Here is a 22,671-nt window from a genome sequence, read left to right on the forward strand (position 1 = left end):
ATAAACAAAATTGCCTATGATCATAATGTTGTTGTTGTTTTTGTTTAGTTGCTAATTTGTGTCCATATTTTTTGAGACCCCTTGGATATAGCCCACCAGGCTCCTCTGTTCATGGGATTTTCCAGGCAAGAATACTAGAGTGGGTTGACATTTTCTTCTCCAGAGAATCTTCCCAACCCAGGGATCTAACCTGCCAGCTCCCGTGTCTCTTGCATTGGCAGGCAGGATTCTTTACCACTGCACCACCTGGGAATATCTTAGTTATATAACAGGTCCTAATTTTAGAACATCTTAAAATCTTTGATTCAGATGATTTTTTAAGGAATGATTTTGTAGCTCAGATACACAAGCAGCTCCTATTTTATGGCCTAAGTGACAAAACCGGGCTGAGAGCACAGACCTCCTGACGTTGCTCAATGTGCTTTCCTCGTCATGGGCTCTGCAAATCATCTAAAGACCACAAACCTCAGATTTAACATCAAGACAGGTCAAAACATACCTTCAGTGTTTATCAAAAATGTGTTCTCACCCCAGGATTGTACCAATTTATAAGAAGAATATGTCTGCACTGAGAACAATGTATTTAGGGCATAAAAATGCTAATTACATACAACTTCAAAATTCTCACCTGGGCAATAAAAATCATGAAGCCCTTACCTGATGATGGCAGTACCATTATATTTTGCTGAAGGTTCTCCAATGAGGACATGCCTAGATGATGGAGCTATCCCAACTTCTCCAGATGCTCCCTTATCTCCTCGAATGATTATTGATGCGCTACCTGAATTCAAGATGATACATCATACCACTCATGTAGAAAACACATGTATTCACTTAATACACGCCTGGCAATGTCTAAGGGATTTACATATACAAATCCTGTGAGTTAATCCTCATGACAAGCATGTAAGTTAGGTGCTAATATTATCCTCATTTTACCAACGAAGACATGTAAGCGCACAGAGGCACTGAAGACAGTAAGGCAGATGACTTACCCACGATCACATTTTAATGAAAGGGATAAAGTGGGCAGTACTTCCAATACCATTCCCATGACAAGCAAGTATGGGGATTGCATTCTACCCTATGCGTTAATCCACTTCTGCAGTAACCATTCTGCAGTTCCCTGCAACTGGCTATGTGGTTAGAGGGCTATATCTGTTAGCTATGTAGCAAAAGCAAGAATTCTTGGGGACCCATTTTTATTTTTAATTTTCTGACAACCATTTGCTTCTAAATGTTTATAAAATGTGTCAAGTATTCCTACAAGTGTGGAAATAAAAATCACATCAAGTAATTTGAGTATTCATATCATAATCTGGTAGTAACTTAAATGAACTTGTTTCCAGAAGCACACATTAGTTTCAAGAAGCAAAGGACTGGATTATTACACTATCACTTTCTATGGCAATGGATTAATAGTACCAACAGTGGTTTATCAAGTGTAAGTATGTCACAGTTAGGAATATATAATGAATTTTTTTATATTAACAAATGATTTACCTTGATCCACTGGTATACTCTTGTCCTTGCATCTAATTAGTCCAGAGAAACATCAACTCTGCTGTTTAACACAATGTAAATAACTAAGCTAGCTGACTTAAGATTTATGTAAGAATATAATGCAAAAATATGATTGACTCAAATGCCTGAAGGAAAGTACTCTAGATAAAAATGCAAAAAGATTAACTACCCTAGGTGACATCCAGGGTGACAGCATATGATACTCTCTATAATTCTAAGAATTTCCTTGGCCACAGAATTCTGCTTCTTTGGCTACAAACCCTTGCAAGGGATGAAGTTCTTAATTTCAAAAAAGGACATGCAACAGGAGCCAAACTTTCATATCAACGCTGCTGTGCCATTTTTTATGGGAATTATATAATGAAACCATTTTAGCACCATTAATCTTCTTTCTCCAGATGTAAGAAACAAATTTTCACATGGACCATAGGCAAATGAGAATTATGATGCCCGTTTCTGAAAGGTCAAAATATCTAAGCAGTTATTTTATGATGAAAACAGGTATAGATAGGCTGAAAGAGACATAATAACAGGCTAAGTTTTAAAACAACATCTTATTAGAAAAGGAATGGTGGTCATTTTAAGTGTGTGTAGAAAATACAGATACTCAAAAACCACTATCAACATTTCAAGTAATTCCTAATGTTTATGACATGCACATGACAAAAGTGGGATTACACTGAACACGTTGTTATAAAGCCAGTTTTATGAATGCAAAAATTATCCATGGAATTAAATGTTCTTAATTTTGATGCAAGTAAGGCTTTTTCTGCCACATTTTTTGAATACCTACTGAGTATTCAGTTAAATTTAACCAGTCTCCTGCTGTTCGGTCATTTAGGAAGCTTTCATATTTTACTTTATGAACACTACTAAAGTAAACATCTTTATTTTTTTTTTAAATCACACAGCTATATAGTATGAAAACCTTGGCGTGTGACCCTAACAATACTGCGTATTATAATTCTAGCTTTAAAAAGTCCTTAGCTGTTATTCAAGTAGGAAATAACATCCTCATGTTTTAACAGACATTTTATGAACTGTAAAAACAAACACTACCCATCATTGTAACTACTGATTATTTGGTCACATTTTTCAAAAAAACTACTTTTTCATTTCCAAACACGTCACTATCTCTTACCTTTTATTGGAGATATTTCTACCTCATCAACTGAGAGCAGCTGAATGGTGAAACGCCTGTCCTCCTCCAACGTGGCATCCTGAAGTGTATGCAACACAATGGTCTTCTGGGATTCAGTCTACACCAAATGAGAGGACAACACGTGTTTTCAGAGTGGCCAAACTTAAATTTTGAATATTCTCATCAGCAGAATGACATTTAAGTTCATAAGCACTTTTTAAAGCACTTTCTTTAAACCCTTTAGAATTACGGGTTTCTTCCAGAAATAATTATTACATAAAAATTAGCTCTGAGCAAAAATCCCACTAAGATTCTTAACAGTAAGAAGGGGGAAATTTTTAACACAACTTTCAAATTTACTGAAAATTTTCAACCACTGAAAGTTGAATCACTTGAGTTAAATGGTCACAGTGTGATGTAAATAAATCACAGTGAGAGGTTTAATACTTGTAAGGGTTATCTACCTACCACCCCTTTTTGCTACTTGCTTTCTACCCACTCCTGCTTCCTTCCTATTCCTTCCGCAGGTGTTGATTCAAGAGAGCTCATATTATTCCTTCCCTCTCTGGTCTTACACTTAGCTCAGTAATTTCTTGGAACATATGGTAAGTTTTCAGTACAGACTGGAAGAGAAAGAACAAGGAAAAGCAAATACACAGAAGACAACAAGCTTAATACTTTGCGATGTAACCATGACAGAAATCATTTTTATCTTCAAGGTCTCCTCCGATGCTGATTGAAAAAAGTCCAATTTTTCCCATGCATCACTGAACAATTTTCCACAGTTTGAATTCTGCTGTTTATTTCCTCTTATCTCAGTTTTGCAGACTTCCCTGGTGGCTCAGTGGTAAAGAAGTCGCCTGCCAGTGCAGGAGATGCAGATTCAATCCCTGGGTTGTAAAGATCCCCTGGAGAAGGGAATGGCAACCCACTCCAGTATTCTTGAGTGGAAAATCCCATGGACAGAGGAGCCTGGCGGGCTACAGTCCAAGGGGTCCCAAAAGATTTGGACATGACTTTGAGACTAAACAATAAGAATCTTAGTTCTGCAATCATCTTTTGAGATTTTTATTTATTAAAAGTATTATTTTAATCTCTTCACTCTAGCTTCTCCTTCTTCAGAGTTCCTTTTTTTCTATTTTATAGTATCTTCTTAAAAATTTTATATAAGAGCTGCTAGGAAAATGTATACTTCCTGCCTCAGGCAGGAAGGCACTCAAGGAAAATCTAAACTAAAATCTAAATCTAAACTTCCTGGAATACAGTAAACCACTCTCACCCCTTCTACTTTCCACACACTGTCAGCTAGCTGAACTGTGTGCCTAGCTACACAGCCATTTGTTAGAGTGGAGACATAGATGTGTCAGAGCTGAATACCCAAGGACAACACAGCTGTTATGCAGAAGTAAATGAAATGCGCCAGGCTGCAGAGCAAAAAACAAGATGCAGAGAGTCAAATCCAGGGTCACGCACAAGCTTATCCCTCCTGGTGTTCAGTACTCTGATCAAGGATGGCATTATTCCCTGCGGGACAGATCAGACTATGTGCCACTTTGGCATGAATATCATGCTAACATCAGAAAACCTTTCTAATCATCTGGGAAGCAGATCCAGTGATTAGAATCCGGTAACTGAAAACTGACTGCTCATTATTACTATGTGAAATCTTCAAAGAAGTTTCAAAGTAATCTCTAAATTCTTCTCATGCCAAGTGAGGATTTTACAGAGGGCTAGGGCATGCAACTGAGAGGTCTCCTGAGTCATCGCTGATCAGAATCTAAGACGTGAGTGGATGAAACATCTGTGACATCTGACATGGCATCACTAATTCCATTAGAGAAACCAATACCTCAAAAAAGGCGGCAGAATGTCCCAAGTGGCAAATGGATTGCCAGAGGGCATCACTGACTTCATGGACTATACAGTCCATGGAATTCTCCAGGCCAGAATACTGGAGTGGGTAGCCATTCCCTTCTCTCTTCCCAACCCAGGGATCAAACCCAGGTCTCCCACATTGCAGATGGATTCTTTACTAGCTGAGCCAGTAAAGAATTTTAGCTAGCTGGATTATTTACTAGGGAAGCCCAATCACCAATTAGAAAATTGAAAGAATAAAAAAAGTATTTGCTTCTGTGTTGCTTGGCGTTGAAAGCTCTCATAATAAAAAAAAAAAAAGAAGAAAAAAAAGAAAGCTCTCATAAAAGGCCACTAGACTCAAAAAAAAAATAATAGGCTATGTTTCATTGGAATTCTCTTTAAATGTTTGGTCAGTTTTCGTTTAGAAAACCACCATGGGGACCTTCTACTCTCTTATATTTTATTTTGTTTACAGAAATTCATCTGCTTATACTTTCTACATCTACTATATATCTATTAGAATCAATTTCATATAGGTGTTTACATTTATTTGTCTAGAGTTATACAAATTAATCTCTTAAAATTTTATGCTTTCTCTTTTTAACAGTTCTTTCTTACTTGGTCTTATCCTGTGAGATTATTTTTCGTTGCTTTTTAAATAACTTATCCACCAATTCTACAGTTTTTCTGGTTTTTAACTAACTCCTTTTTGTTTTCATTTTTATGAATTTAGGAATTATTTTTGCGAACATGAAGCAAAAACCATGAAAGACTGATAAATCCAGACTCCCCAGGTTCTTCTCTTTAGCCTACTTGTCTATCTCAAAGCCAATCATACTATCGTATTTACTTTTTATACATACTATCCTAAATTTAGTTGGGGAAGGCCACCCTCCAACCTTCTTTGTGAGTTTCTTGCTATTCTTGGTCTTTTACATCTCCATGAAGGTTTAAGAATCAGCCTGTCAATGCTCTTTCACTTAGCCATCCCTCCTTCCAGGACAAAAGAGTTCAGAGTCTGACTGATGACTACTAGTTGGCTCTGGTTAGATTGGATTCACTGAAACCGTCTGCTCAGATTAACTGGGAGAAAGGGACAGCCAGGATTCCTTCCAAGAGGCTCTGTGTTCCATGTTTTAGAGCCCAAAGTTCTATGGGTAAGAAGACAGCATGGATCAGGTTAAGCAAGAGATGGCAAAACAAGACCTTTCTTTCAGAAAGGCAGGAGGAGAAAGGGGTGAGAAAGGATGAGATGGTTGGATGGCATCACCAACTCAAGAGACATGAGTATGAGCAAGCTCCGGGAGATGGTGAAAGACAGGGAAACCTGGTGTGCTGCAGTCCATGGGGTCACACAGAGTCGGACACGACTGAGCGGCTGAACGAAAAAAAGAAGTCAGAGGCATAGATAACGGACAGAAAAAAGATTTGGAGTGGGACCATAAGTTAAAAGATTACCCAAGGAGAGATGCTGGAGGCATGGACTGTCACAACCATGGCAGAGTAGAAGGGACAGAAAGGGTATTGAAAAGGGAAAACTGACCAATCTCGGTTGTCAAATATATGCAAAAGTTACAGAACAGATGGAGATGGGGATGACAGCTGGATGTCCGGCTTGCTTGACTGGTTTTGCCCTCAATCGGGGAGGCAATGTGGACAGCAGAGTAGTTTTAATGGTTGATGTAGGCAGTGTCAAAACTAAATTTGATTTCAGACATTTAGGGAGGGGTGTGTGTGTGTGTGTGCGTGTGTGATTTCCCCACAGTGCATGTGATTTCAAAAAATTACAGACATAGTGAATACTGTTAACATCAAATGAATTTATAAGCAATACTATGGAAAAGAACATCAAAGACAAATTAGAGAAAAACTGCAGGCATCCTGATGATGACTATACCTCATCAAAATGAAGCGTTCCACTTAAAGGACTGAGGTCGTCCTTAGCCATCTCATCTATGGTCCACTGAAGTCGGACAGCTCCTTTACCTCCTGGGGACCGGACAACTGTCAATGTCACGTACGAATCAGGGTCATCAGACAAAAGGGATTCATCCACCATTACCTGAAAAAAAGAAAATCAACCACAATTTCTAAATCTAGAATTCTATTCATGGCATGTTATAATATAATCATGTGGCAGAAAACAAAAAAAAAATGCTTCACCAAATCCCATTCTCTTTTTGTCCCAGACACTCAGCTACTTGGCACTTCCTAACCTCTTCTGCAATTAAGTGGAGACTGTTACCGAATATCTGGCCCAAAAAATATAGGCAGAGCCTGCTAATCATAGTCTGGCCATCAGTTTCCCACACAATCTCCATATTCCATCTGTCTCCGTTTGCCGGGTGACCAGAGGAGGCAGAGTCACAGATGGAAAGTCTAGTGCCTGAGACGCCAGTTGGAGAAGAGGTATTCATAAGACCCCAACTAGGAACAGCAATGTAGGACTCTGGCGTAAAGAAGAAATAAACTATTAAGGAACTGAGATTTGGGGATTCTTTTTATGGCAGTAAGACTCCCCACACAATACAGACCTAATATGAATTACATATATTGACTCTGTGAAGCAAAGACCAAACTGAGCCTATTCCATGCATTTGCTATATAAACACAAAAATATGGCACAACACCTTCCATTTTCAAGAAACACACCTATTTGGGTTTTTTTTTTTTTTTTTGACATTTTGCATTGGTGCCAAGAGTAGAGATCTGGAGCCAATTGATATTTATTGGGTTTCTATTATGCGTCATGTCTTACACCAGGGCTTCCATGGTGGCTCAGACAGCAAAGAATCTGCCTGCGACGCAGGAAACCCAGGTTCAATCCCTGGATCGGGATGATCCCCTGGAGAAGGGAATGGCTACCCATTTCAGTATTCTTCCTTGGAGAATTCCATGGACAGAAGAGTCTTGTGGGCTACAGTCCATGGGGTCACAAAGAGTCAGACATGACTGAGCGACTAACATTTTCACCTTACCTTATTTAAGCCTCACAAAAACTAAGAAATCTGAGGGCCAAAGATATACATATATTTGGAGAAAAGGAATCTGGGATTTAGTTCTGATAATTTGATTCCACACCGACTGTTGTTCATACCACTCCTCAGAGAACAAAAATAGCAAATGAGAGAGAGTTAAGTAAGAAAGAAAAAATCCATTATTAACAAACTGCATATATAAGTCCTTTTTGTTTCTGTAAATAGTAACATTCTAGTTTCAGCTTCACAAGTGTATTTCCATAAGTCTCTGCTCTACCCAGGGCTTTGGTATATTTAGCACATTGTCCCGGGAGCAGCTTATTAATTTTGACAGATTAATACCAATAATCTTGTCTCAGGGTTTTTCAGTTCTGAATCTAATCAGTGTCACCAAATAATGCTACCAGAATGTTCACTATGTGCACAAAACACTATATCTTATAGATACATGTTAAAATATAAATTCCATGTTATCAAGAGCTTCTGGCTGAAAGAAAGATAAGATATAAGGAAAGTAGCCACAAAGGGTGAGCAACAAGCTACTATTATTATTATCAACAAGTAAAATAGCAATTGACACCTACTGAGGGTAAAGTCCAATTATATATGCTTTACATATAACAACTCACTCCTCACAACAAGAGTTTGGGCGACTAAATCTTACTTTTAGATGATAAGACAAGTTGGAAATCTGAGGCTATTACAGTAAGACAGTAGTTCCCAGATCAAGGGTACACTAAGGTTTTTGCAGTAAACTTTACAACTGCAGCTAAAATAAAATTAATAAATAGAAATTATTTATGAATAATAGCGGATCTCTTCAGTTTCTCAAAAGTGAGAGAAACTCGTAAATACACTCCCCAACAGCTAAGTCCAAAAGTGTAGCAAAGTGAAAAGTAAAAACATTATTATAAGGTTTCATCAACTGGAGGCTGGATTACTTAAACCCTGAACATTCATAATCTAGCCTCGGAAGCTAATAGGGAATACATTTTTAGCACATTTCATATATTTTATAAAAATAAATTGCATATTCATATATACTATTACTCTGCAAATATGCAAAGAAGGCCTGGATGGAAATATAACCAAATACCAATGATATCTACTAATGATATCTTAACCAAATACCAATGATATCTACTAATGATATCTGAGCGCAGTAATATTACGGCTATTTTTTTCTCAATACCTTTTGCATTTCCGACTTCTTAGGTTGCCTGCAGAACACTCACAGATACTCCCATGTGAATCTCTCACCCTCTACAGAACACTTACTTCCACGCATTCCTTTCTCAAGGGGGAGTCTCATGAGACTACAGCAGCAGAAGTACTCTGTTCTTTTACAGTTTCCATTTTCTTATGAAGTTGAAATGTCAATGGTCAAATAATTAGGCAGTTATTAGTGTCTATCTAAACTGTAGGGCAAGCCATAGTTCTAGCCTTGCATCCAGAGAACAGTAAAGATAATAAGCATTAGAACAATCTGCTATTATTTAAAATGATCTAAGGTGAATTACTGATTCCCTATTAGTGACTAAATAAAGGGAACGGTAACACAGGAGCCAGAAAAGTTGTGTGCATCAAAACCATCTAAAGATTCGTGTGGCTGTTTCGTCTTAAAACTTCCTTTGAAAGATAAAGTCAGAGGAATTATGACGTAATCATCATGTCAATAATTATGATACACTTTATTTTATATTTAAGGTGTAGAGATAATTTAGTACTAGTCAAAGCTTTTCTCTCTCAGGGGCTGAACCAATAATAATTGGGCTCATCTTGTAGGTCTTGAAAGCAGGCAGTCAAGGGGAAGTAAGAGGGGAGAGAGAAGAAATACAGGGAAACACATGAGCCAGGGGTGACTCTAGTGTTTTGTTCAATATAAATCAAGATAGAAGACCCAAGAGGTGAGGAACATAAATCTCTCCCCAGCCAAACCATCCTGGGGTCAGAATGTGACAGAATCTTTCCTCCCAACGAGGATGGCAGTCTGGTAGCAGAGCAGGCAGAGAACAGAAGGTCTAGACAGAAGTACCTCGTGGTCTGTCACACCCAGTAATGGAAATGTGTTCTCCGTTTTAACTGCCTGATACCAAGAGCTCTCACTACTGTGGAACTGGCTAAGGTAGAGGACTGGCCCCTAATTCCACAGTCAACTCAAAAGAGTCTTGAGAAAAGAATCTTTAAGTAAAGAGTAATGAAATCTGGAAAAAAAGAAAATTACCTTTCTACTATAAATGAAATGAAAAACAAGCCTAGAGGAAAGCACCCCCCACCCCCTGATTTATTTCACTTACAGTCTTTTCTTCAAATCCAAATACTCCAAATGGAGAATCATTCTGTGGAATAACAACAGTTACCACAACATCATCGCCAAGTCTGCCACCTCCAGCCACCTTGATTAAGGAAATATTGAACATCTCCATGAACTCAAATTCATCATCATCAATTATGGTGATTTCTATCACTGCCGTAACCTGTAAAAGTAAAGAAGGAAGAAAGGAAAGAGGGAGGGAGAGAAAGAAGAAGGAGGGGGAGAGGCAGGGAGGGTAGAATGTGTTACTAATTTTCGATGGCAAACATTTTTAGTTGGAATTTACAAACAAAGTACCAAAGAAAAGAGCAGGCATTTTCACCTATTGTCATAATACTATTTTAAAGTCATATATTTACAGCATTTCAAAGTCAAAACATTTCAGTTCACTGTTTCCAAAATAAAGGAAATTATATATGTAATAAAATATAGTTACTGATTCAAAAAAACAATGAAGGCTTATTCTTGAACAAAAATATTTTAAATGTCATGCAGGTTCTAATAACCATTGCACAAACATAAATTTTAGCATATTTAGTATTAATATGACCTGATATAAAACTGTACCTCATAAATTATTACTATCTTCTGCAACTAAAGTAAATCCCTTTGGTTTCAAACTACTGTTCTTGTAATACACGGGAAAAGACAAGAAGGAAGAAAATCCAAATTCGCTATTATTAGAAGCTTGTGATCAGGGATTTATTCATCTGTCTGGCTCTATGTTAAAAGTTTTTATAACTTATAATTTGGTCCAGCTTGTAATATAACTATTGGTCACAAAAATATCCCAGCTGTTGTCCATATTTAAAATCCTTTTTTGTATCCCAGAGGGAAATGACGTAGACATTTATCAAGAAATGGTTCTCCTACCTAAAACCACCTTTATATAATAACAGAGAAAATGAAAAATCTGGATGTCATACTCAGGGAAACAGAAACCTGAACAAAATCAAATGCTAAAATAAAAGCTTATCAAAATGCCCACACCTCATCAATACTGTGGAACACAGAATACTTGCCCACAGGATGTTAAATTTAAGAATAATGCAAATGGCTAACAAACACATGAAAAGATGCTCAACATCACTCATTATTAGAGAAATGCAAATCAAAACCACAATGAGGTACCATTACACGCCAGTCAGGATGGCTGCTATCCAAAAGTCTACAAGCAATAAATGCTGGAGAGGGTGTGGAGAAAAGGGAACCCTCTTACACTGTTGGTGGGAATGCAAACTAGTACAGCCACTATGGAAAACAGTGTGGAGATTTCTTAAAAAAACTGGAAATAGAACTGCCATATGACCCAGCAATCCCACTTCTGGGCATACACACTGAGGAAACCAGATCTGAAAGAGACACATGCACCCCAATGTTCATCGCAGCACTGTTTATAATAGCCAGGACATGGAAGCAACCTAGATGCCCATCAGCAGATGAATGGATAAGGAAGCTGTGGTACATATACACCATGGAATATTACTCAGCCGTTAAAAAAGAATTCATTTGAACCAGTCCTAATGAGATGGATGAAACTGGAGCCCCTTATACAGAGTGAAGTAAGCCAGAAAGATAAAGAACATTATAGCATACTAACACATATATATGGAATTTAGAAAGATGGTAACGATAACCCTATATGCAAAACAGAAAAAGAGACACAGAAGTACAGAACAGACTTTTGAACTCTGTGGGAGAAGGTGAGGGTGGGATGTTTCGAAAGAACAGCATGTATACTATCTATGGTGAAACAGATCACCAGCCCAGGTGGGATGCATGAGACAAGTGCTCGGGCCTGGTGCACTGGGAAGACCCAGAGGAATCGGGTGGAGAGGGAGGTGGGAGGGGGGATCGGGATGGGGAATACGTGTAAATCTATGGCTGATTCATATCAATGTATGACAAAACCCACTGAAATGTTGTGAAGTAATTAGCCTCCAACTAATAAAAAAAAAAAATTAATTAAAAAAAAAAAAAGAATAATGATGATCCAAAGGGTGCTAAGTGATGCAACTTTAACTTTTTGAAAAGGATAAAGTACTGATAATATAAAGTTAGAAGGCCACCTCAATGAAAGTCAGTTTGTTTCTCCTTTTAATGTAACATCTACAGTTCCCTTCCTCTTAGTAGAAAATGTTTTATAGTCCAAAATTTGCTAAAATCTCAATTTCAAATATGAACAACAGAGCTTTATGTGTAGGAAACTCTATATCTGCATGCTTATCTTTTAGCAGTACTTACTATCCCCCAAGGGCAACAAATAAGTTGATGTACACTATGCATATCTGTGCAGGCAAAATCGGACTGCACGTAAATCGATACTGCTGTTTGAAGTTACTAACATTTTCATGATTGTTCACGTGCTTTTTCCACCTACTGATTTAAAAATTTATGAACACATCTTATGCTTACATATTGCAAAATGCCCAGTTCACAAGCTTACAAATCTTAAGGAATATTGTGTAATTTTTAGCACTGGTAGATCCAAATCTAGAATACTGGTTTTCAGTTTTTTCCAGTTTTAACTACTGTGCTTCTTTTCTATCATTTTAGTCTTTTTTAATTGTAAAAAAAAAATGTTTTTGGATAACAATAAATGTACATAATAAAAATAAATATCTTTAGTTATAAATGTATACACTTTTGGTGCAAATCATAAATAAATATTTATATTTATAAACATTAAGAAATAAACAGAATAAAAAACCTAAAATTTTCAAAAAAAAAAAAAAACCTAAAATTCATAGGAATAGTCTAGTTCATCAGGCAATATTTTATACATTCTTAGGCACCTCTAAGCCAATTATTATCCTTTTATAACTTTATTTAAAATAGATTACGAGGTGGGAAAGCTCAGAAAGGGTGAGATTCTTGCTTATTTATATCTTCTCTCCATGTCCATTAATAAATTATACATCAGCTAACAATATCTCTGTTAGCCTGACATGGGAATTTAGCCATCACCACTGCACGTTCATTTGGTAGACGCCTATAAAATGTCTGAGGTACAACCAAAAAATGCTAATATGTCTGTGACTAGCATACTTGTCTATCTGCAAATTCAAGAATCCCATGAGACGGCTTAAAGTCTTCCAGGCCAGCACTGTCCACTGTTGCTTTCCAATAAACATTTACTGCCCCAAAACTTCCAGCCAGCCGAACTACAGGAACTTGAAGAACGTTCAGGGGTGGAGGCACTTCATAGGCAGTAATGACTCCAGCATCCTTTAAGTAAAGAATATGTAAATTAAAATGCAAGACAAAAGTAACTCTTACAATTCATCACTATCTAAATTTATTATCTCTACTACTAGTTCTTATACTTTACCCTTCAAATTCATAGCTAGATAAAAGTATGCATATTCAGTCTTCAGAACTCTTACATTTAAGTGTAATGCAAATAAACTTGCTTAATCCTTTGGTCTAAGAGAGCTTAAGAATTAGTCTGTAAGAAAAACTTTGAGAGGTATTTATTAATATCTACAATAAAAGTCAATTATTTTTCAGAAAATACAGGACACTGGCCCAATCAGCAGGTACAAGCTTTTGTATTACTATAAATATGTGAAAGTTCATCTCACTCTGGTAACGTGGAACTTAAACATTCCTCTGGGATCATCATTTTCTTCGATCATTATCTCAACCATTTCCAGCCCCGGCCTTTGCACACCGGGCTGTCCTGCAGATACGTCAGAGTTCACCAGGCGCACGTCAGTGATGCTGACAGTAAACCCTTCCTCCAGCTCGGGAACATCATCCTAGGTGCCAAGAACCAAGGGAGGGGAGAGGGAGATGGTGTTTTATTTTTTAAAATACATTCAATTTGCATTGGAAATGCAGTATTTTTCAGTAAAAAATGACATCCACAGGAATGGGCTGCTCTACCACACACACAAAAAAATATTCCTTTTTTATATTTTAATACATTCCTATTGACAGGCAATGGCAACCCACTCCAGTACTCTTGCCTGGAAAATCCTATGGACGGAGGAGCCTGGTATGCTGCAGTCCATGGGGTCGCTAGGAGTTGGACACCACTGAGTGACTTCACTTTCACTTTCACTATTGACAATCTCAGAATCTCAGGGGATATTCAAGCATACGGGTGATGTTACCCAATGGAAGCCACTTACTCATAAGCAAATAAAAGAAATTAAAAAAAAAAACTCTATCCTACAATTTTGACCACATCCTATTGAATATGTTCTATATATATGGCATTCCCTCAATTTAGGAGAAGGTGGTAAATGCTACATACATCTTAAAAATGAAAGTTCTACACTTTAAAAAATCTAGTTATAATCATATTTTAATTAACTTTTTAAAAATTGTTATCTTATTTTTCAATTGGTAATAAAAAATTTCAAAAGATAGAATACCTAGTGAAAATGAAAGGAAATCTCTGTTTCATCACTCATGTCTTTCCAGAATATCCTCTCCACAAGCCACTATCATCTAATACCATGAATACCACTATTAATAACACTATATTATTACGCAATATTATATTCACTCAATAATATTATAATATTATATAGTACACAATATATAAAGATAATATTTAATTATATATTAGTGATAACACTATTAACCAATTTCAGTTTCCCTTGCTTCATTACAGATGTATATACGAAGTGTATACACATTCTCCTTAGCCAAAGGAGAGAAAGAGAACGATCTAATCCATCTGAAGACTAATCTTAATTCAAGTAATCATATCAAACCAATAATCAAAATAACCAGATGAACTTGGGCATTTTATTCATTCCGTCATTAGTTGAAAACAGCTAACAAACCAACAGAATAGAGGATCCAACCAGACATATAATCAATCCAAATTCAATGCTTCAAAGGTCATTCCAACAATATTCCAGTTCAAAAATAAATATAAATGAATATACCTGTTATTTTTATCTTTCAATTACAAAATATTCATTTATTATTAAATATTAGGGGCTTCCCTGGTGTCTCAGTGGTAAAGAATCCACCTGCAAAACAGGAGATGCTGGAGACACAGCTTCAATCCCTAGGTCAGGAAGATCCTCTGGAGAAGGAAATAACAACCAACTCCAGTATTCTTGCCTGGAAATTTCCACAGACAGAGGAGCCTGGTGGACTATAGTGTTGCAAAGACCCAGACAAGCTTGAGTTACTGAGCACACACATTAAATATTAGGGGGAGTGGGAGCATTAGAGTACTTACATCTTAGTATTTTAAAAGTCTATTTTTTAAAGATTTTACCTTTAAGAGCATCGCATTTTCATCTTTTATCTTCATTTTCCTTTATTATTATATCATACTCATTGAAGCCTAGCTGCTGCTGCTGCTAAGTCACTTCAGTCGTGTCCGACTCTGTGCGACCCCATAGACGGCAGCCCACCAGGCTCCTCTGTCCCCGGGATTCTCCAGGCAAGAACACTGGAGTGGGTTGCCATTTAGACTCACCGGCAAAATGGCAACTTTGACATAAGTTTCTTTCATGTTTTCTTTCATTATTATCATTGTTTCTTGTAGCTCATAGTCTTCATTCTCAGTGGCTTGATTATTGATGTGCAGTAAGAAATTGGGTTTAGCTACCAACTGAATGGCTATGTCTCCAAGTAATCCTTTATCTCGAACGATTTGTAACCGAAGAGCGGTGACGTTCTCTACGAGACAGACGTGCCTCAAGTAAGTAAACGTTTCCAATAGCTGTTGGTGCTATTCTAAGCACTGAGGCTGCAGTGTTCTGACTATCTCTTCCAGACAGGGAAAGCAAGACAGACAAGCAAAGGCAACACATGCTCCCAAGGAACAGTTTGTGCTTTTCCCAACCAGTGACCAGAGTTGTGCTAAGGATCGCCATACACCGCCGGCAGTAATTCCCAGTTTTAAACCCTCACTTCTGGGTCTCTCTCCCCTATGTTGCACATGGCATGCCCATTAACAGAAACTGCTGAAAATACCAAGAAGCGCATACCTGGAGGATGAGCAGAGGGGCTAACGACAAATGCTAAGAAGATTCTTCAAAAATGAAAAATTAAACACACCAAGTCATTCAATGACTCATTATCAAAAGAGCAAGTTTGTTCTTAAAGGTGGCTATCATAGAGCTCAAAGTATCTCACAGAACCTATTTCACTTCTTAGATTTTTAAAATTTAATTTGCTAAAAATGGGAAAAAAAAAAAAAAGGCATGTCAATCTTCCCTACCAGTCTGTGAGTTTCTAACGACCGAATACCACGTCTTTGCTTCCAAAACATGTAGCATAATTTCTGGTACTTACTAGGTGCTATGGTTGCTGAATGGATAAATGAACAGATCATTTTACTTTAAGGCTACTATTTCTGTTCCCATATATACAGACATATAAAGACCTACATGAATAATTACATGTCATTTTCCTCCATCAGCTATTTAAATGAAACGTCCTTGAGTGATGTCTGTTTCTATTTGAAAATTTTAGAACCTTCACAGAGCCTAGTCTTAATACTGGGATGGCCAAAAGGTTCGTTCAGGTTCTTCTGTACTGTCTTATGAAAAAACCCAAACAAACATTCTGACCAACCCAATACATACATATTATATTTAACCTTTTATTTAAATAGGTCAAATGACCTCTATCTATAAAAATCTATTTATTCTACAATTTATACAAAGAGTCAGGCAAAGATGTCAACATGAAACTCAAAGGAAACAGGGAAATAGAAACTGATCACTCACACTTCACAGAAAAATATTATTCTAATTATTGCCTTGGGTTTAATAATTACCATCTCAAGTACCATAACTATTGAAAATCTATACAGGAGAAACTGAGCAAGAAAAGAGAACAGATAGATTAAAAATGAAAAAGAGAAAGCAAAATACAAACCAAACACTTCTACTACAATGATTTCCTAAAATATTAATATTTCTATTATGACAGTAATATCTCAAAAGTAGAAGTTTTCCATACAGCCATATCACTGACTGATGACATGATCAGACAATTTAATAAAGACAAATAAAAAGTAAAAAGGATTACGACCTGTCGAACTGAAAAACATCATACAAAAAGCAATTTATATCCCCAGTAAATATTAGAATTAAACTATTCAATAAAACTTATGAGAACCTGAGAATATCTAACAAGATTTACCTTTAGGCTCTGCTACTCTAAGGAAGAGAGACTCAGCATGCCAGCCAACCAAGCCATGAGGTGAGTCATTGGGCAGAGTGGTTATCACAGACTTGTTTCTTTTCTGATCAACAGTAGCACCTTTTGATGGGTCCTCAACCCCTTCTGTGATAATACGGATGAGTGTTACAATGACAATCTCTGACAATTCTGGTAGATCATCAGCAAGAACAGTCAGAGTAATTGTAGACAGTGCCTGGCCTTCAGAAAATGAAATCTAAAATTTTAAAGAAAGAGGATTTTATTTACACTTTAGTTATCACTGTGCAGTAAGAATATCAAAGGTTAGATTATCTTTTAATACTGACCATATCTTAAATAAGCAACAACATATGATCCTACAAATCAATCAAATGCCTTTCACCTGAGAAAGATAAGATTTTTAGGAAAAAGAAAAAGTAAATCACTACTAAAACGTTAAGCTAATAAATCATGTAGCCAAATTGTCCCGTCCTGGAACCTACATTCTTAATGAAGCACTGATTACACACACTCTCTCTCTCTCTCTGAAAATTTAAATCCTAGGTACCATATGTAAAATCCATAAACATTAAATATTTTCCTCTACAAAATTTTTGCTAGGAATGCTACTTCCCTTGCTTAAACTCTGAATGTATTATTTAACAATGATTCAGTCAAAATAGAAGTAGAAAGACAGAGATACAAATCAGGGCAGCTCTCTCCTCTGTGTCTCCATTATCTGAAGATTCAAAACTGAATTTGCTAAAAGGCACCTGAAGTCCTTTCTGAAAGGGCTCCTGTCTGTTTCTTGAATGCCATTTCCCTTTGTTCCCCACCTCAAACTTGATCCTCTAGTAACAGGGACACAGGACTTCCCTGGAGGCTCAGATGGTAAAGAATCCACCTGCAAGGCAGGAGACTCAGGTTCAGACCCCAAGTCGATAAGTTCCCCTGGAGAAGGAAATAGCAACCCACTTCTGTATTCTTGCCTGGGAAATTCTATGGACAGAGGAGCCTGGTGGGCTATAGTCCATAGGGTCACAAAGAGTCAGACAGGACTGAGCAACTAACACTTACTTACTTACTTATTAACAGGGATACAAACTAGTTACAACTATTTAAACTAGCATTACAAGACTATTTTGCTGGCACTCATCTCTCCACCTGGAGAAGGCACTTCAGGATATAAACTCAAGAGCTTTATTAATAAAATCAGGAGTAAGAAAACTACTGCCCTTTGGTAAATCCATTTTTTAGAAATCAAGTTTTACTGGAAAACAGAAAAACTCATTTGATCACATATTATCTATTGCTACCGTTGTGCTACAAAGGCAAAGCTGACACCTGGGGAAAAGACCTTATAGCTCCTAATGTCTAAAGTATTTACTATCTGACCTTTTACAGAATTTACTCACCTTTGGATAAAATACTTCCCATCAAAACTATAGTCCATACTTAAAGACACTTTTGGCATTTAAATTAGAAATAATTTTAATTATGCTTACACAAGAAATACTAATTGGGGAAATACAATTCAGAACCTGAGAAACACAACTTAAAGTTTTTAGTAGCTTGAATATATATTCACTGCAATAAAATTTGCCATAATATCCTTAAGACACTTTGCTCCAATCATCTTTCCAATGATACAGAAATCTAGAAATGATGAACCATAATAAACACCTACCCTGTTTAGAGAAAATTCCACAAGAGGTCTTTTAAAAGCACTCTTCAGAGAAACACTTGGGCAAAATACACAAGAGTAATCTATGAGACCCAAGACAAGTCACGGAAACAAGTCATCCTCCAGTTAGGAACCAAAAGCCCCTGAGCCCTCTCTTTGTGAGTAAGCTACTTCTTTGACTCATTCTGAGTCCATCCTCAAACTTGTGTCATGAATGTCTACTACCCGCCAACAGTATATAATGTGATACTCTCCCAGACCCCTTCCTGTGACTTATGTACCCATCCCGCGGCTATTGGGAATAACAGCTTCTGTATTTCTCACGGGAACTGTCCTCAGCTGCAGCACACTATTGCACCCAAGATTACGACCCATAGGGCTTCCCAGGTGGCTCAGCGGTAAAGAATTCACCTGCTAATATAGGAGATGCAGGAGACACGGGTTTGATCCCTGGGTAGGGAAGATCCCCTGGAGAAGGGAATGGCAACCCACTTCAGTATTATTGCCTGGGAAATGCAATGGACAGAGGAGCCTCGCGAGCTACAGTCCAGGTGGTTGCAGATAGTTAGATGCAACTGAACACACATGTATGCCCCAAAACAGAAGGTGACCTGAGATCAAGGATCGCTAAATCGGGGATGCAATATCACATCCCCTCCCTGGAGCTGGAAAATAGGAAACTCAACAACTACTGAGCACACAACTCTGGTCTATTTTCCCATACACCTGGCTATTTCACATATACGTGTTCTCTATTTATAGCTTCTCTTCTACCCAGATCTCAAAACCACATTTCCAGCCCCAGATGCATTGGTCTTATCTTTCTGACAGTGTAATACACCCATAATTTGGCTGACTAGTGTACTGAATTTCAAAAAGGGATACTGTTTTACAGATAATTTTGATATTACAGGGGCAAGAAGGAAGAATCACAGCAATAAAACTAACCTTAACGTGTATCCCTCTCTATGGTGATTAGGCGGAATCCAGTGGTGACATGGTCAAACTCAAATACTTCACCCACAGGGCAGTGTTTGGTCCCATGTATCAGTAGCAACCACAATTTAAAAGTGACTTTCCTATAATTTTCTAAATTACATACCACTCCTGAGGTAGGAAATATATCACTAATACTTCCGTCGGCTTCCCACGCTACGGTTATACGACCATATGTTCCTTTTAAGCGTTCCACATTCAAGGTTATCAGGCTATCTTGATCCATTTCTTCCACTTGCTTATATAATGAATTCTGGAAAATACACAGGAAGTTGCAGAGAGCTATTATCTAAGCAGACGTTTATTTCATGATATCATGCATTTGCAAAATTCACAGTACTAAGCAACATAACACATTAAGTAAAAAACAATAATTTTAAAAATGGTAATATAGAATGACCATGACTGTACTTTAAAACATGGAAGTATGAATAAGTAAAAGACTGAGTTAAAGTAAATGAAAATGTTAATTTTATAGCTTTTTCCCCAGCTCTGTATTTTTCAAATTTTCTTCAATATACGTATATCATTTTTATACTCAGAAAGCATGCTCATTTTTTTAAACAGTATACACAGCATGTAAGCAGCTTGTAGAACAGCAATGTCATAGGGAAGTCAGCACAAAAGCCTTCTTCCTCCACTACATAAAGCTCCAGCAATCCTTCCAGGTCTTTGCTTCCTGATTGTAAAATAAGTGTTTGGTCTACGTGGTCCGCAAGGTCCCATCCAAACGTAATGACATCATGAGAACCCAGGAGCTCCTTTCTGACCATTGACAGATGTTTCCTATCCTTACATTCATATCCTCTGAAACATTTCTACAGGCTGTGATGTTCCCACGGATGATGTTACATTCTTAGCCCATGCTCTTTACAACTGTTTTTCCTGCCAGAACGATCCCTCTCCCTCCTGCTAGAATCCCTTACTCCTCTGCTCACCTATACTTCTGAGCCTCTGCCCTTTGTTCCAAACTGATTTCTGCATCTCTCTGACTAGAACTTTCTTTGCCCAAAGCCCACAACTTCTATTGAGGCCTTTTAACGAACTTTTCCTCAAAATTAATACTCCAAAGAGTCTCTTCTTACAATAACCCTGCTTCCTCCATAGGCAATACAGAGAGAATACAAAGACTTTTAAAAATCCTTCCAGAAAGGTTTTTCTTGTTTCTTTACTAAATCTGAAAAAAAAACCTCCCCCACTAATTTCTCAAATGAAATTAAGAAATTTCATTTAAGCTTATGAAAGCTTCTAGTTAGAATGCTAATTTGAGAAGATATCCAACCCTATAGCAATATTTTACACAGCATCTCAACACACTGTTACAGATGTTACACAGTAATAAAATTCTGCTCAAGGCAATCAAACATCCCTACAGAAAGTGCTTTGATTTTAAAATATGCGTATAATTTCTTCACAAAAGACAATGCTTTAAAAAAAAAAAAGACTTTTCAAAAGAGAAGCCTCTCTCTGGCTTCATGCCATCTATTCACAAGGATTGGTAAAATGAGGATTTAATATAGCCAGAAAATATTCAAGAAATTCTCAACATCTTCTTAAGTCCCATCTTGGAAAGACGTTGTCCAGACACAAGAGGCCTGTACTGAGGAACTTGACTGGGTGGATTGGAAAAACCTAGGATTCTGTCTATTGGCAAGGATCACACCACAGTGATTTGATAGTTCTGAAACAATTATGAAACAGGTTTCACAAACAGAGGTCTATGCTTAGGCAGCTGAGGAACACAATAAACTCCCCAAATACAGCATGACTTGCGGGGAGAGGATGAAGCTGAGCGGCAGAGCATGTGGGTTCCTGCCCCAGGAGCTGCAGCTCCACCCTCCAAACTTGTATGAGGCCCCGAGAAGCCCACGGGAGGCTTCTGTTTCCTCTCCTGCATAATGACAGGTTCACAGGAAGGACCGACTGGGTGCCGGGCACTTCTCTGATTCAGAGAGAGCGGTATGAGAGCCCTCACACTCTTGCATGTACGCATGCTAAGCAGCTTCAGTTGTGTCCAACACTTTGTGACCCTATGGACCGAAGCCCGCCAGGCTCCTCTGTCCGTGGGATTCTCCAGGCAAGAATACTGGAGTGGGTCGCCATGCCCTCCTCCAGGGAATCTTCCCGGCCCAGGGATTGAACCCGCATCTCTTATGTCTCCTGCATTGGCAGGTGAGTTCTTTACTTCTAGCGCCTCTTGGGAAGTCCCTCATGCTCTTAAATACTAGCGAAAAGAAACAGACAAACTAGGCTGCTGTAAGCGCTGTAAGGAAGATTAAGGTGAAATAAAAAGTGATAGACTGCTGGTGGGAGTTGCATTTTTCAATCATAAAAGGCCTTTCTGTTAAGATGGCATTTCAGCAGAGAGGAAATAAAGTGAGGGAACAAGTCATGCGAACGCCTGGTGGGGAAGGAGGGTGTCTTCTTTCTTTCGAACCCTCCCACAGCTCATGTCTTAGGGTTACTCTGTCCCACCAGCAGCCACTTGCCACATGTGGCTCCTAAGCACCTAAAATAGGACTAGTCTCTAAGAGTAAAAATGCCCACTGGGTTTGAAGACAAAATATGAAAAAAGGGGTGTCAAATATTTCCTAAGTAATTCCACGTTGACTACATGTTGAAACAACAGTATTTCAAATATACTGGGTTAAGTAAAACATGAAAACTGACTTCACACGTTTCTTTTTGCTTTTCTAATGGGGCTTCTAGAAAACTCAGAGTTACCCAGGGGCTCATATTATAATTCTGTTGGGCAGAGCTGCCTCACAGGAAGCTGACCTGCCTTTGGCTTCAGAAATGGATGGGCTGGGTAACAGAGTGATCCCACAACCTGTGGAAGCATTAGTAAGACCCAAATTCCGCATTTTATCCCCCAAAACTGCTCCTTCTGCAGAGGCTGTGTCTTGGTGAAAGGCACATTCATGCTCCCCATGGCTCTATCATTTTCTGCTGAATTGCTCTAAGTCTGCTTTCTGCTGCATTGCTCATTTCTGCTCTGGTCTCCTACCTGGTCTACTTCAGTCCTTGCCCACATACAACCTAGTCTCAATTC

At 37.9% G+C, this 22,671-nt stretch overlaps 1 protein-coding gene across 1 annotated transcript in view; it reads right to left on the reverse strand.

The window, feature by feature from the left end:
• The window catches only part of ADGRV1 (adhesion G protein-coupled receptor V1), a 541,109-nt gene that overhangs the window by 358,382 nt on the left and 160,056 nt on the right, over window positions 1-22,671 (reverse strand). The window contains exons 53-61 of the mRNA XM_043464669.1: window positions 19,726-19,872; window positions 16,940-17,195; window positions 15,264-15,466; window positions 13,399-13,575; window positions 12,863-13,042; window positions 9,798-9,977; window positions 6,420-6,584; window positions 2,666-2,783; window positions 658-781 (exon numbers count right to left, since the gene is read on the reverse strand). Of these exons, the coding sequence (XP_043320604.1) occupies window positions 658-781; window positions 2,666-2,783; window positions 6,420-6,584; window positions 9,798-9,977; window positions 12,863-13,042; window positions 13,399-13,575; window positions 15,264-15,466; window positions 16,940-17,195; window positions 19,726-19,872 (1,550 nt within the window). The remainder of the gene's footprint in view (window positions 1-657; window positions 782-2,665; window positions 2,784-6,419; window positions 6,585-9,797; window positions 9,978-12,862; window positions 13,043-13,398; window positions 13,576-15,263; window positions 15,467-16,939; window positions 17,196-19,725; window positions 19,873-22,671) is intronic.

The sequence above is a fragment of the Cervus canadensis genome, chromosome 4, assembly GCF_019320065.1.
Source record: "Cervus canadensis isolate Bull #8, Minnesota chromosome 4, ASM1932006v1, whole genome shotgun sequence".
Classification (NCBI taxonomy): domain Eukaryota; kingdom Metazoa; phylum Chordata; class Mammalia; order Artiodactyla; family Cervidae; genus Cervus; species Cervus canadensis.